General features: G+C 44.5%; 1 protein-coding gene across 9 annotated transcripts in view; it reads left to right on the forward strand.

Moving 5' to 3' along the window:
* The window catches only part of SYCE1 (synaptonemal complex central element protein 1), a 29222-nt gene that overhangs the window by 690 nt on the left and 15357 nt on the right, over positions 1–13175 (forward strand). For 2 of the 9 annotated variants that reach the window (XM_078781124.1, XM_068123593.2), the window contains exons 1-2: positions 1420–1578; positions 11585–11648. In XM_078781124.1, coding sequence (XP_078637250.1) covers positions 11594–11648 — 55 coding nt within the window. In that variant the 5' untranslated portion in view covers positions 1420–1578; positions 11585–11593. Of the gene's footprint in view, positions 1–126; positions 211–1271; positions 1368–1419; positions 1579–1936; positions 2041–11584; positions 11649–13175 lie in introns of those variants that run through there. The other 7 variants (XM_078781109.1, XM_068123610.2, XM_068123616.2 and 4 more) reach the window with 7 other exon arrangements.

Consider the following 13175-nt stretch of genomic DNA (forward strand, 5'->3'; position numbering starts at 1 on the left):
TTAAATACACCTCAATAATAATCGACGTTATTGTACTTGTGTTTAAATGCATTTTTATAAGCAATGTTACTGATTAACAAGTAGAGTAAAAATAAAAATTCAAATGCACGTTTCAAAAGAAATATGAATATGCATAAGACTAAGAGATATGCGTCTGAGCATTTCATTGATTGTAATAGGACCTATCGTTTTGAATCCGACGACGATACGGTAATCATTATTTCTAACATGACAAAGCACCTCTTATTACCTTCGCAAAAGCGGAAGGTTATGTTTTGATCGCTGTGTATTTATTTGTATGTCTGTGTGTGTGTGTGTGTGTATGTTATTCGCATAACTCAAAAAGTATTCAACCGAATTGCATGAAATTTGGTGGGATGATTGGTTATTATACGGGACACATTTGATTAGATTTTGGGAGCAATCGGGTCAAAGGTCAAGGTCAAGGTCACGAAAAGGTCAAAATCGTATTTTTACCATAGCGCGGTCAATTTTTATCCAATTGGCATGCAACTAATGCCAAAATGTTCAGAATTCAATGCCCGATCTTGTGATATACGACATGACCCAGTGAAGACATTACCCTTGTTAGCGGTTGGGGGTCAAAGGTCAGGGGGGTCACGACCTTGCAAAATGTGCGTTTTTTGTCATAACTCGGTCAATTCTTATCCGATTTGCATGAAATCAGCACCAAACTGTTCACTGTTCTGTTCCCTACACTCCCATGCCAAGTACAGAACAGTAGGCAGTAGCTGCGGCGAAGGTATGCGCTCTACCGAGTGCCCGTTCTAGTTCTTAATCACTTGCTCCAGCTCCACTTGCAAATTGCTTAATGTGGAACGACTTGTTTGAAAAGCGAGAGGAATCCGCTTGCTAACAGTGATTCGACACATCGTTTGAAGCCAGTATATCTACTTACAAATTAGATTTTGTGTTTGTTATCTGTGTTTCGTATTTTCTTCTGAAATATGTAACACTTATATTGTCGCGTAACCATTGAATTGCTGCTATTACACCGCCTAATATGCCTAATATATATATACTGTATATATATATATATATATATATATATATATATATATATATATATATATATATATATATATATAAGCTTCTTTTTTTTAACAGTTGGTGCTCTGAAAGTGTCAAACGCAATAAATAAACCGAAAGCCAAATAAGGCAAAGTTTGTACTTAACTTGATTATTTCTGTCTTTATTTATTTCTGTATTTCTTCTCTTTTTTACGTAGCTTGAAATTAATGAGATAGCGTGCCGGTTTTGGGCGGTGTATAATCATATTGCAAGGTGGACTTACTATTACTGTTGTCTAGAGTTATAATATTTTGAAAGCAAGCTTTCTGTATAAGGTAAACGTACACATTGAGTAACAGCAAAGCTGACTCGCCATTTTAAATTTTCATGTGAGTGCGATCTTTATTGCATGCTAAATATTTTTTTACGTCATCCAGTTGGTATAGTTTCAAATTCAATCCTTTTATTTTAATGAATATGACTTAATATCAAAAAATTCTTATGCAGTGGCAGTGATCCGTCTAGTTCACTTTTGCCAGCAAGCTGGTACAGTACTCATTTACTTTTAGCCGACCTTGGAGTTGGACTTGGATGACAGATTGAGTCAATCTACCTGGTGTTCTTTTGGCACTGTAGGGACTAATACTCGGGACTTTTAAGACCCTTAGACAACCGCTTTAACCGTTTATCCACCACCTAAATCCAAACATGTATTCCGTGACTTACATGCGGGGTTTTTGTCTGAAAACTTTTTAGGTGGTGTATAAGAACGAATATCTTGTAAAATCTGTGTACTCAATGGATTTTTTATTTACCTCAGATAATTCCACGCTAAAGCAAAATCCAGTAGTTCATGAAAATTCGTGTTTATCAAAATAAGAAGAATATGAAAATATGAAAGTCGTTTGTTAATTTAAAATAATTATTGTAACTCTCCTGAAGAGTAAGACTGAACAATATTGAAAACCCTCGTTGTTCTGTGAAATTATCTTCGCTTTTCATTTCATGGTATGACTTTTCTATTTTATTCAATTAATTACCTCTATTCCTCAACGGGGTTCACCGCAGAGTACTCTATTTCATTAACAAGTACCTCAGTTTCACTTCAAAATTGTTAGTCTTTAAGATACAAAAGGGGCTGACAGGATGGAGTAGATACACACACTGGCCTATCAGCTGTCTAACTTGGGTTTGAACCCCGAACCAGCTATAAACTGCCACCACGGTGCCCCACAGGCAAGTGATTCATCAATGTGTGTGTCGTCCCTCGAATAGACGCCAAACCGGCGTCCCGCATGTCGGAATTAGTTGTTGGATGTTAAAGATCCCACGGTGTCCTTCACGAAGAGTAGGCGAGCTATCGCCGGCACCCTGAACAAATTACAAACTCGTAACCAGCAGGGGGCACTGCATCAGTGGCACAGCCACGCTCCCAGCATTGCTACAACCCAGCAGCCACAGGCGACACACAAAGTGAATGGATGAATATATTAAATAATCTGAGGTAATCATACCTGATTTACCCAATTATAGCAATTATAAGGCTGTTTATTCATACTACTGCAAAGAAACTTTTTGTCAAAAGTTTCTGGTTTTTTCTGTTCAGAGGTTTCTGTCAAACCTCGACTGATTCTGCAACTGGACCAGACGGCATCAGCCCACGGGTCCTAAAATCCTGCTCTTCCGCTCTATCTCACTCTCTCTCTGTTCTCTTCGCTCTCTTTTGCTCAAGGTCATCTGCCAGCATCTTGGAAATCAGCAAACATTACGGCTTTACACAAAAAAGGTGCAAAAACAGATTCTTGCAACTACAGACCAATCAGCCTGCTCCCAATAATCAGCAAGGTCATGGAATCGATCATTGCTTCTGACATCAAATCCTTCCTCTTCTCCGATGGCTTGATCTCTGATCATCAATTTGGATTCAGACCAGGTCACTCTACTCTGGACATGCTGCTTCTCCTGACTCAACAATGGATGGAGGCCTTCAACACCAAACTGGAGCTGTCAGAGCTGTCTCCCTTGACATATCTTGTGCCTTCGATACGGTCTGGCACCCAGCCCTGCTCACCAAACTCCCCTCCTATAGTATCCATGGAAATCTCCATGCATGGCTTGCGGACTTCCTTTCTGGTCGCAGTCAACGTGTGGCCCTGAATGGAATTCTTTTTCTCCCTTTCTTGTTCAGGCAGGAGTTCCTCAAGGCAGTGTTCTGGGCCCTGTCCTTTTTCTGGTCTTCATCAATGATCTCTCCGACTCTGGAAAATCCTTTCTATGTTTTTGCTGATGACTTCACTCTCTGCCGCTCCATACCTCATCCCTCAGATCGGCAGTCTGCAGCCTCCGCACTCTCTGCAGACCTGGACAATATCACAAACTGGTCAAACAAATGGAACATGTCCTTCAATCCTGACAAATCTCACACTCTCACTTTGTCTCTCCAAAAAGACCGTCTGCACAACCCTCCCATCTACTTTCTGAATAATCCTCTCCAAGAAGTTCTGTCACTCAAGCTTTTGGGTCTCACTATATGCCATGATCTTTCTTGGGGAAACCACATTTCCAAGCTGGCCCCCAAAGCCAGTCACCGACTGGGCATCCTCTACCATGTGAAGTCCTTTCTGGGCACGTCTGAGCTCCTCACCACATACAAAACTTTCATCCGCAGCTCAATGGAATACTGCTCTCCCCTCTGGGCTGGTGCTCCTGCCTCCCACCTAGCTCGGCTTCACGCAATTGAAACCAAAGCATTCAGAATCATTGGAATCTCCCGCTATGAAGCTGATTCTGATGGCCTTTCACTCTCTCTCTCACTGCAGGCAGGTAGGTGGTCTTTCTGTCTTCTACCGACTCCTCTCCGGCCTTGCTACCCCTGCTCTCTCTCTCTGTGCACTGTCCCCCAAATATTCCTGCAGGACACGCAAGATCTGCCAGCAAGATCTGCCAAAAGATCTGCCAGATCTGCCAGTCATCATCATTTTATCTCTCCCGGGTTACTCCCTCCTCCGGTATGATAGACCTGAGCCTCGTCCTGGAGGTGGGGTTGCTATCTTTATCAAAAACTCTCTTCCTCACTCGCCCTGCACTGCACTCTCCACCTCACCCCCAGGAATACCTCTGGCTACGGCTTCCCCTTCGCTCCCACCTCTTGTTCACATGTGTGTTGTACCGTCCACCAAACAGTGATGACTCCATCTACATCTCGCTGTCTGATAATATGGACCAACTTCTATCTACTCATCCCAACTCTCTCTTCCTCATATGTGGTGATTTCAATTGTCACCATGCCAGTTGGCTGGGTGTGGGTACCTCTCTCACCAGCCATGGCTCCTCAGCAAAGGACTTCTACGACTCACTGGGACTGACACAATCTGTCAATTTCCCGACCCGGATCTCAATCAACGGAGCATCTTCTCTTCTGGACTTGGTTATGACTAACTTCCCTGAAAATGTCTGCTGCTCTTCTTCTGCTCCAATCGGATCATCTGATCATGTCCTTGTTAAAGTGGACATCTCTCTGACCATTCTCAGGGAGCCTGCTCAGCATCGACGAGTCTGGCATTTCACTCAGGCCAACTGGCATGGTCTTCAAGCAGCCATCAATCATCTGGACTGGTCTCCCATCTCTACCACCTCTGACATCAACTCATCCTGGGAATTCTTCCAAAGTAAATTGCTCTCTCTCATGCACAGATTTATCCCATCTCGTCTTCAGTTGTCATACCCTTCCTCCCGTCCATGGTACACGGAATCTTGTGGTGAGGCTGTTGCCCAGAAACAACTTGCCTTCGTCTCCTGCAAAGCAAATCCAATGGAAGGAAATCTCATTTCCTTTCACAAAGCCCGAAACAAGTGTGTGTCCACCCTCAGGAGAGCCAGGAAACAATATCTCTCCGTTCTCAAGACCGAACTCTCTTATCTGTCTCCCTCTTCCAAATCCTGATGGCGTCTGGTCAAATCTGTTTCTGGTGTTTGTTCCCCCTCCATCCCCTCCCTTACCTCAAACGGCTACACAGCTGACTCCGCACGTGAAAAAGCTGAATGCCTCAACTCTGTGTTTGCCTCTAAATCTTGTGTCCCAAACCCATCCCTCTCTGTACCCACCATTCCCAGTCGTACCCAGCTGCTCCTGGACTCCGTGTCCTTTCCTCCTGACAAGGTGGAAAAGTTTCTGTGAACCCTCGACTCTGATTCTGCAACTGGACCTGACGGCATCAGCCCACGGGTCCTAAAATCCTGTTCTTCCGCTCTTTCACTCCCTCTCTCTGTTCGCTTCACCCTCTCTTTTGCTCAAGGTCAACTGCCATCTGCTTGGAAATCAGCCAACATCACCGCTTTGTACAAAAAAGGTGCAAAAACAGATCCTAGCAACTACAGACCAATCAGCCTTCTCCCAATTATCAGCAAAGTCATGGAATCCATCATTGCTTCGGATATGAAATCTTTCCTCTTCTCCAATGGCTTGATCTCTGATCATCAATTTGGTTTCAGACCAGGTCACTCTACTCTGGACATGCTGCTTCTGCTGTCTCAACAATGGATGGAGGTCCTCAATGCCAAACAGGAAATTAGAGCTGTCTCCCTCGACATATCACGTGCCTTCGATACGGTCTGGCACCCCGCTCTGCTCACCAAATGCTCCTCCTTTGGTATCCATGGAAATCTCCACGCATGGCTGGCGGACTTCCTCTCTAGTCGTCGTCAACGTGTGGCCCTGAATGGGTTTCTCTCATCTCCTCTTCCTGTTCAGGCTGGAGTTCCCCAACGCAGTGTTCTGGGCCTTGTGCTTTTTCTAGTCTTCATCGATGATCTCTCTGACTCTCTTGAAAATCCTCTCTATCTCTTTGCTGATGACTCCACTCTCTGCCGCACCATTCCTCATCCCTCAGATCGGCAGTCTGCAGCCTCCTCACTCTCTGCAGACCTGGACAAAATCACAGACTGGGCAAACAAGTGGAACATGTCTTTCAATCCTGACAAATCTCACACTCTTACGATGTCTCTCCGAAAAGACCGACTGGACAACCCTCCCGTCTACTTTCTGAATAATCCTCTCCAAGAAGTTCTGTCACTCAAGCTTTTGGGTCTCACTATATGCCATGATCTTTCCTGGGAAAACCACATTTCCAAGCTGGCCTCCAAAGCCAGTCGCCGACTGGGCATCCTCCGTCGTGCGAAGTCCTTCCTTGGCACACCTGAGCTCCTCACCACATACAAGGCTTTCATCCGCAGCTCAATGGAGTACTGCTCTCCCCTCTGGGCTGGTGCTCCTGCCTCACACCTAGCTCGTCTTCATGCTGTTGAAACCAAAGCGTTCAGAATCATTGGAATCTCCCGCGATGACGCTATCTCCGAGGGCCTTTCACTTAATCACCGCAGGCAGGTTGGTGGTCTTTCCGTCTTCTACCGACTCCTCTCCGGCCTTGCTTCCCCAACTCTGTCTGGGCTCTGTCCCCCAAATATTCCTGCAGGTCGCACAAGATCTGCCTGCAACCCTCTTATGGTTAAACTGCCAAAATCAAGACTCTCTGCTCACCTTCACTCCTTCATTCCTCTTTTCTCCCGCCTCTGGAACAAACTCCCTCACTCTCTTCAATCCCACTCCTCCCTCCAGGTCTTTAAAACGGCTGTTCACCACCATCTCTTATCTTCCCCAATCCAAAACCTTGATCTTTTCTACCCCCGCTAATTTCACCCCAAAGCCACTTTTTTTAGGTGACTTTTGACTTCTTTCCTGGAAGTCCTTGGTGTCCTTGCGTTTTATACCTATCCTGCCTCCCCCCAGGCCCTCTCCCTCCAAAAACATCTCCCGATGTCCCTGCTCTCAAATGTTGTGTTTGTGTGCTTCCTCCCCTTCTCTCCCCATCTTGTCGACCGCTCCCCTTTTTATATACTTTGTTTGCTTGTTTATTTGATTTGTTTGTTTGATAAATGTTAGCTCTTTCACGAGCCTCGACTCTGTACACAAAAAAAAAAAAAACCCTCTTCTGGTGAAACTGCCAATATCAAGACTCTCTGCTCACCTTCACTCCTTCATTCCTCTCTTCTCCCGCCTCTGGAACAAACTCCCACACTCTCTTCAATCCCTCTCCTCCCTCCAGGTCTTTAAAACAGCTGTTCACCACCATCTCTTATCTTCCCCCATCGAAAACCTTGATCTTTTCTACCCCAGTTAAAACGCCCCAAATCCACCTCTTTGAATCCCCAGCTTCTTTTCTGGGGTTCCTAGAAGTGTTCATTTGCTTTATACCGTGTACCCCTCCCTCCTCCCTCCTCCCCAGCCCTCCCCCTTCCACAGATCTACCGGCATCCCTGTTCTCTTCTGTTGTTGTGCTTGTGTGCTTCCCTCTCTCCCCCTCTCATCTTCCGCTCCCTTCATTGCATGTTTTGTGTGTCTGTGCATGTTTTTCATGCTCAATGTGTTAGCTCTTACACGAGCCTCGATTCTGTATACAATATATATATATAATTTAATTTCAATTAAAATCGAGGTCAATCGGTATTTGTAAGTAGTCGGGATCTGGGAGCACTAAAACGATAGCATTATTGTGCAAGTTTGATCGGCCTAATGGTTGAAGTTCCATGTATTTATTGTACAAGGACACCCACTCCCCATGGAAGCGGCAGGAAGGGTCATGCTATTATATCCTCTGTGGGACATATCGATTACAGGAGATCTACGGGTCCCCGTTTGCCTGTGGTGTACGTGAAAGCATAGATTGCCTCACCGATGTCGGGATTCTTCCAAATTTATTTCAGTTTAGTGTTAAACAGCAGAAGGAACAGGTTGAGATGGTTTGGTCATGTGTTGAGGAAGGATGAAAGTGACTGGTTGAGAAGAGTGATGGAAATGAATGTAGAAGGAAGTAGAGGACGGGGAAGACCGAGAAAGACTTGGCTAAAGATGGTGGAAGAAGAAATGTGGGCAAGGGGGCTAACAAGGAGAGATGCAGAAAATAGGGCAAGATGGAGAAGATTGTCATAGGGACCACAAGGCTAACCCCCGCTCTAGCAGGGAAAATGGCCTTAAAATGCATGTTGTTGTTGTTGTTAAACAGCAGTAAGAACTATTACAATGTTGTTGTTATTACTTTTGTTATTAGAAGTGGCCTTGGGAAAATGCCACGATTAGGTATCTTAATACGGATATACACCTTAACACGGACTTTGTCCAAGGCACAAATCCCCCTTGGGGAGGGTGGGGGTTGGGGAAGAAGTCGCAACAACCTCTGTTGTGGGACCCTTAGTCATCCTGTCAAGTTTGGTTGCAATTGGAAAAGTAACAACTAAATGTATCGCGGTCAAAAAGGTCAAAAATAGTTTTTAGCCAATATCAAACATTTGTACAGATTTGCCAATGAATCACTTTGCATACTTTGTTGTGCCGTTGTGTTTAAAGTTGTTCTGATAATATTTTTTTGCATCCCGAGAGCAGGTGACGAGCACTTCCTGTTTCTGTCTTGCAGAATCTACACTTGTCCGTCTGGCTCAGTCTCACCATCTTTTTAAATCCACTTGTGTAGTGTCCTTTAGCTTGGGCATTTATTGACCCCCGTCGCACCGCGGAGCAAAAGGGGGACTATGGTTTTCCCCTCCGTCCGTCCGTGCGTGCGTGCGGGCGGGCGTGCGTGTGTGTGTAGGTGCGTGCGTGCGTGCATAAGCGAAGGACCGAATTCTAATTTGGTGTGCGGGTGCAACCCACGTCAAAATCCAAGATGGCCGCCGCCATATATGTCTGACGCCATGTATGTCTGAACCTTGTGAGCGGAATATCTTGAAAAATAAGTGAAGTACCAACGTCTAATCGGATGTGTGGGTGTATCTAGGCATAAGGAAGAACGCTATTGAAAATTGGGTCGCCATGTCAAAAATCCAAGATGGCCGCCGCCATGTATATGTCTGAACCTTGTGAGCGAAATATCTTGAAAAATATACGAACTACTAACGTCTAATCTGGTGTGTGGGTGTATCTACGCATAAGGGAGAAGGCTATTGAAAATTGGGTCGCCATGTCAAAATCCAAGATGGCCGCCGCCATGTATGTCTGAAACTTGTGAGTGGAATATCTTGAAAAATATACGAACTACTAACGTCTAATCTGGTGTGTGGGTGTATCTACGCATAAGGGAGAACGCTATTGAAAATTGGGTCGCCAAGTCAAAATCCAAGATGGCCACCTTGCGTCTTCCACTTTGTCAACTCACATCACCTCACCGACGGGGGACCTAGGTGTAACGCTTGTTGTGATTAGTTCGCCGTCCCAGTTGAGCTGACCTCTTCTTAGCCATTCGAATGAGCATTTTTTTTTTTTTTTTTTTTTTTTTTTTTTTGTATACAAGATCGAGGCTCGTGAAAGAGCTAACATTAATCACACAAAAAGACAAACCGACACACAAAACACAAAAAACAAGGGGAGCGGCAGACAAGATGGGGAGAGAGGGGGAAGGACACAAAAGAGAGGGGGAAGAGGGGGAAGGACACAAACACAACATTTGAGAGCAGGGACATCGGGAGGACTTGGGGGGAGGTGGGAGAGGAATAAAACATATGAACACTGCAAGGACTCTGGGGTGAATTACCGGGGGTAGAAAAGATCAAGGTTTTCGATGGGGGAAGATAAGAGATGGTGGTGAACAGCTGTTTTAAAGACCTGGAGGGAGGAGTGGGATTGAAGGGAGTGGGGGAGTTTGTTCCAGAGGCGGGAGAAAAGGGGAATGAAAGAGTGAAGGTGAGCAGAGAGCCTAGACTTTGGCAGTTTAACCATAAGAGGGTTGCAGGCAGATCTTGTGCGACCTGAAGGAATATTGGGGGGACAGAGCACAGAGAGAGCTGGGGGAGCAAGGCCGGAGAGGAGTCGGTAGAAGACAGAAAGACCACCAACCTTTCTTTGTCTATCCCCATTCTTTCCAATTATTTTTTGTATTTTCCTGTTCTTTTGTCATTCTCCCAGTTGGTGTTTATTTCTTGATATTTCTTTTTAGCCGCGTCGCAAGACGCTGGTCATAGAGTGCCCTCTGCTGTTGTTCTTGTTCTTCTTCTTCTTGTTCTTGTTGTTCTTGCAGAGAAGACAAAACCTCAAAGCTCCACCCATTCTGGGAACCATAGCTCCACCCATTGTGGGAGAGGCTTCATATAAACAAATATCCACCATTTTATTAACTCGCATAGCTTTGAGGCCTGTTTTGTAGGCCCGTGGTGTCTTCCTCTCTCACACAGTTTTATTTTAAATCAAATTCGATATATCATTTCATTTTTCACAGTCGCTAACATAGTTTTAGACTCGGTTGAAAAAAAACGGGAAGAAACTCCGATGAAAGTTGCCCTTTATAGAACGAAATGAATTCTCAAAGGCCTGTAACTTCAAGTCCATTGAGATTTTTTTTTTTAAATCGCGGCATGGTCAGTCATACACCGCCCGAAATAACAGACGGGAAAATGCCGAGATATATATATTTTGTTTAAATCGCGGCATGGTCAGTCATACACCGCCCGAAATAACAGACGGGAAAATGCCGAGATATATTAAAAATTCGTCCATTTGATGACAATCGTCACGATGAAATATTTAATTTATACGTCGTCACAATAATGTGGAGAGAGGAGCATAGCTTCGTTCACGTGTCGCCACATACGGGAAATTGCCGAGATATTTTTTTTTAAATCGCGGCATGGTCAGTCATACACCGCCTGAAATAACAGACGGGAAAATGCCGAGATATATTTAAAATTCGTCGCCACACACGGGAAATTGCCGAGATATATTTTCACTTTGCACAAAAATAACATCAAGTAATCGAATCAATAGGAATGTCCTGTGCCTATAACATCGACGTTATAGGCACAGCTGCATCTAGGCATTGTGTAACATCGACGTGGCTTTTGTTTTAATTAAAACTTTTTGTACTTGTTATATATTTATTTTGCTTTTTTTGCAATTGTTGCGGCTGTATTTGTTGCTGTTTCATTTTCCTGTGCAGCATCTTCGATTCGCACCTTTTTTTGGAAATTATTTGCAAGATGAGTTAGGAATACTTTTTCAGGTTTATTGTGTTCATGTTTGTTTACCAATTGCATCCGATAGTCTGTTGAGCATTTCACATACTCAGCTAGTCCTTCACTCATTGCTCTGTGCACCTGGTTGAGTTCCACCAGGCTGCTGCCTCCCTCTCGTCTCGGCAGATATATTCTCGGGATGCACTGATTTTTGTAAAACATTTTGTGGATGGCAACGAGTTTTCTTGTTTTGATGTCTGTCTTGTTGATTTCTGATTGGGGCCAGTTTATTATTCTGTAGCTATATTGGAACATCGGTACTGCGAGCTGATTTATGGCTTTGATTTTGTTTCTTGGAGAGAGAGAGAAAGTGTGTGTGTGTGTGTGTGTGTGTGTGTGTGTGTGTGTGTGTGTGTGTGTGTGTGTGTGTGTGTGTGTGTGTGTGTGTGTGTGTGTGTGTGTATTCAATATACCGTAACTACAATAGAGTTATTGTTCAAAGTTGTCACTGACTATTCCCCCTGACTGACTATGTCACTGACTATTTATTGTTTTGCAGATCATATCAATGGAACCCTCAACAACTGAAGATCTGACGAATACACTGAAAAACCTCCAGAATTGTAATTAGTATAATAGTCCATCATTAAAATGACTTTATCCAATTTGATGTTTAATAAGTCAAAGAATTTCTTGCAGATGAGCTTGACAGGGAGATTGTTGAAATGCTGGCTGAGATGAGCTGGACACTTGGTGCGGTTGGGGGAAGAGAGAATGGCAAAGAGAGTGGATAGGTTGAGGGAGCGAGGTAGGAGGAAAAGAGGTACACCATGGTTGAGATGGGAGGATTGTGTGAGGAGGGATATTCGTAAGGTGGGGGTGGTTGGAAAGTGGAGGGAGTTGACTGAGTTCAGAGGGAAGTGGAGGAATATCGTGGTCAAGGCAGGGCAGAAGCTTGCTGACATTGGACCTCACCCCTTCTGAAAGGAAGAGGAGGAGGAGAATAATGATGCTGAGATTATATACAGACTTGGCATTTAATATGGAATATTTTTTTTGTGGGGGTGAACTTACTTTTCAAGATGACTTAGAACCAAAAGTTCATTGGAATTATGTTGAAATTATTCTAGATTTTGTTAATGTGACCTTTAAAGGAAACAAAAACCACATTTGACAGCAAATAAATTGATCCTTGAAAGTGATGTAAACTGATTTCGAACTCAATTCACGGACAGTACTGTGTTAAACTTCTGTGCGTTTTCCAGAAGTATCTCTTTATTTTGCACATTAGCCAAAAATTTTTTTAACAAAAACAAAAGTGAAATTACGACTGGGATTACGGACAGTAAAATTACAGTTCAGTACTTCGTGTAACCCCCACGAGCATTCAGGAGAGCACGTACATGTTGAGGCATGCTGTTCACGAGATTTGCCAAGGTTTAGACAGGAATTGCTTGCCATGCAGTTACAATAGCCTGCTGCAATTCACCCACAGAGGCAGGTTGCTGGTCCAAGTTGTCGATTTGACGCATTAATTCTGCCCACAAGTTCTCTATCAGATTCATATCCGGGGACATGGCAGGCCACTCCATATGCTCTACACCACGGTCAGCAAGAAAGTGTTGGATCATGCGAGCACGATGAGGCCGTGCATTGTCATCTTGGGAGACAAAGTTTCCTCGAAAGGCTGCACGAACAAATGGAAGCAATGTTTCTTCCAGAATGGCCCTGTGCTTGAACTGGTTCAGGTTTACATTTAGAACAACCAGGTTTGTTTTGCCCCCTGCATGAAAAGCAGCCCAAACGGTCACCCCACCACCTCCAGCTTGGACTCTTGGCACTATACAATCTTCATTGTAGGCTTCATGCACTTGGCTGTGCACTCGGACACGGCCATCTTGACGATAGACCAGAAATCTAGACTCGTCACTGAAGATCACATGATTCCAGTGTCCTGGCTGCCATTGACGTTGCTCTCTGGCCCACTGCAATCGGCGCTGGCGGTGTTGTCTGGTCAGACGTGGCTTTCTCAGGGGACGCCTGGCACGATAGCCTGCTTGAACCAGTCGTTGGTTGACTAGCCTTCTGGATACAGGCACATTTGTCAGTTGCTGCCACTCAGCCCTAAGCCGATTAGCTGACTTGGTACG

This window comes from Myxine glutinosa, chromosome 1 (assembly GCF_964187855.1).
Source record: "Myxine glutinosa chromosome 1, kmMyxGlut1.1, whole genome shotgun sequence".
In the NCBI taxonomy this organism is placed as follows: domain Eukaryota; kingdom Metazoa; phylum Chordata; class Myxini; order Myxiniformes; family Myxinidae; genus Myxine; species Myxine glutinosa.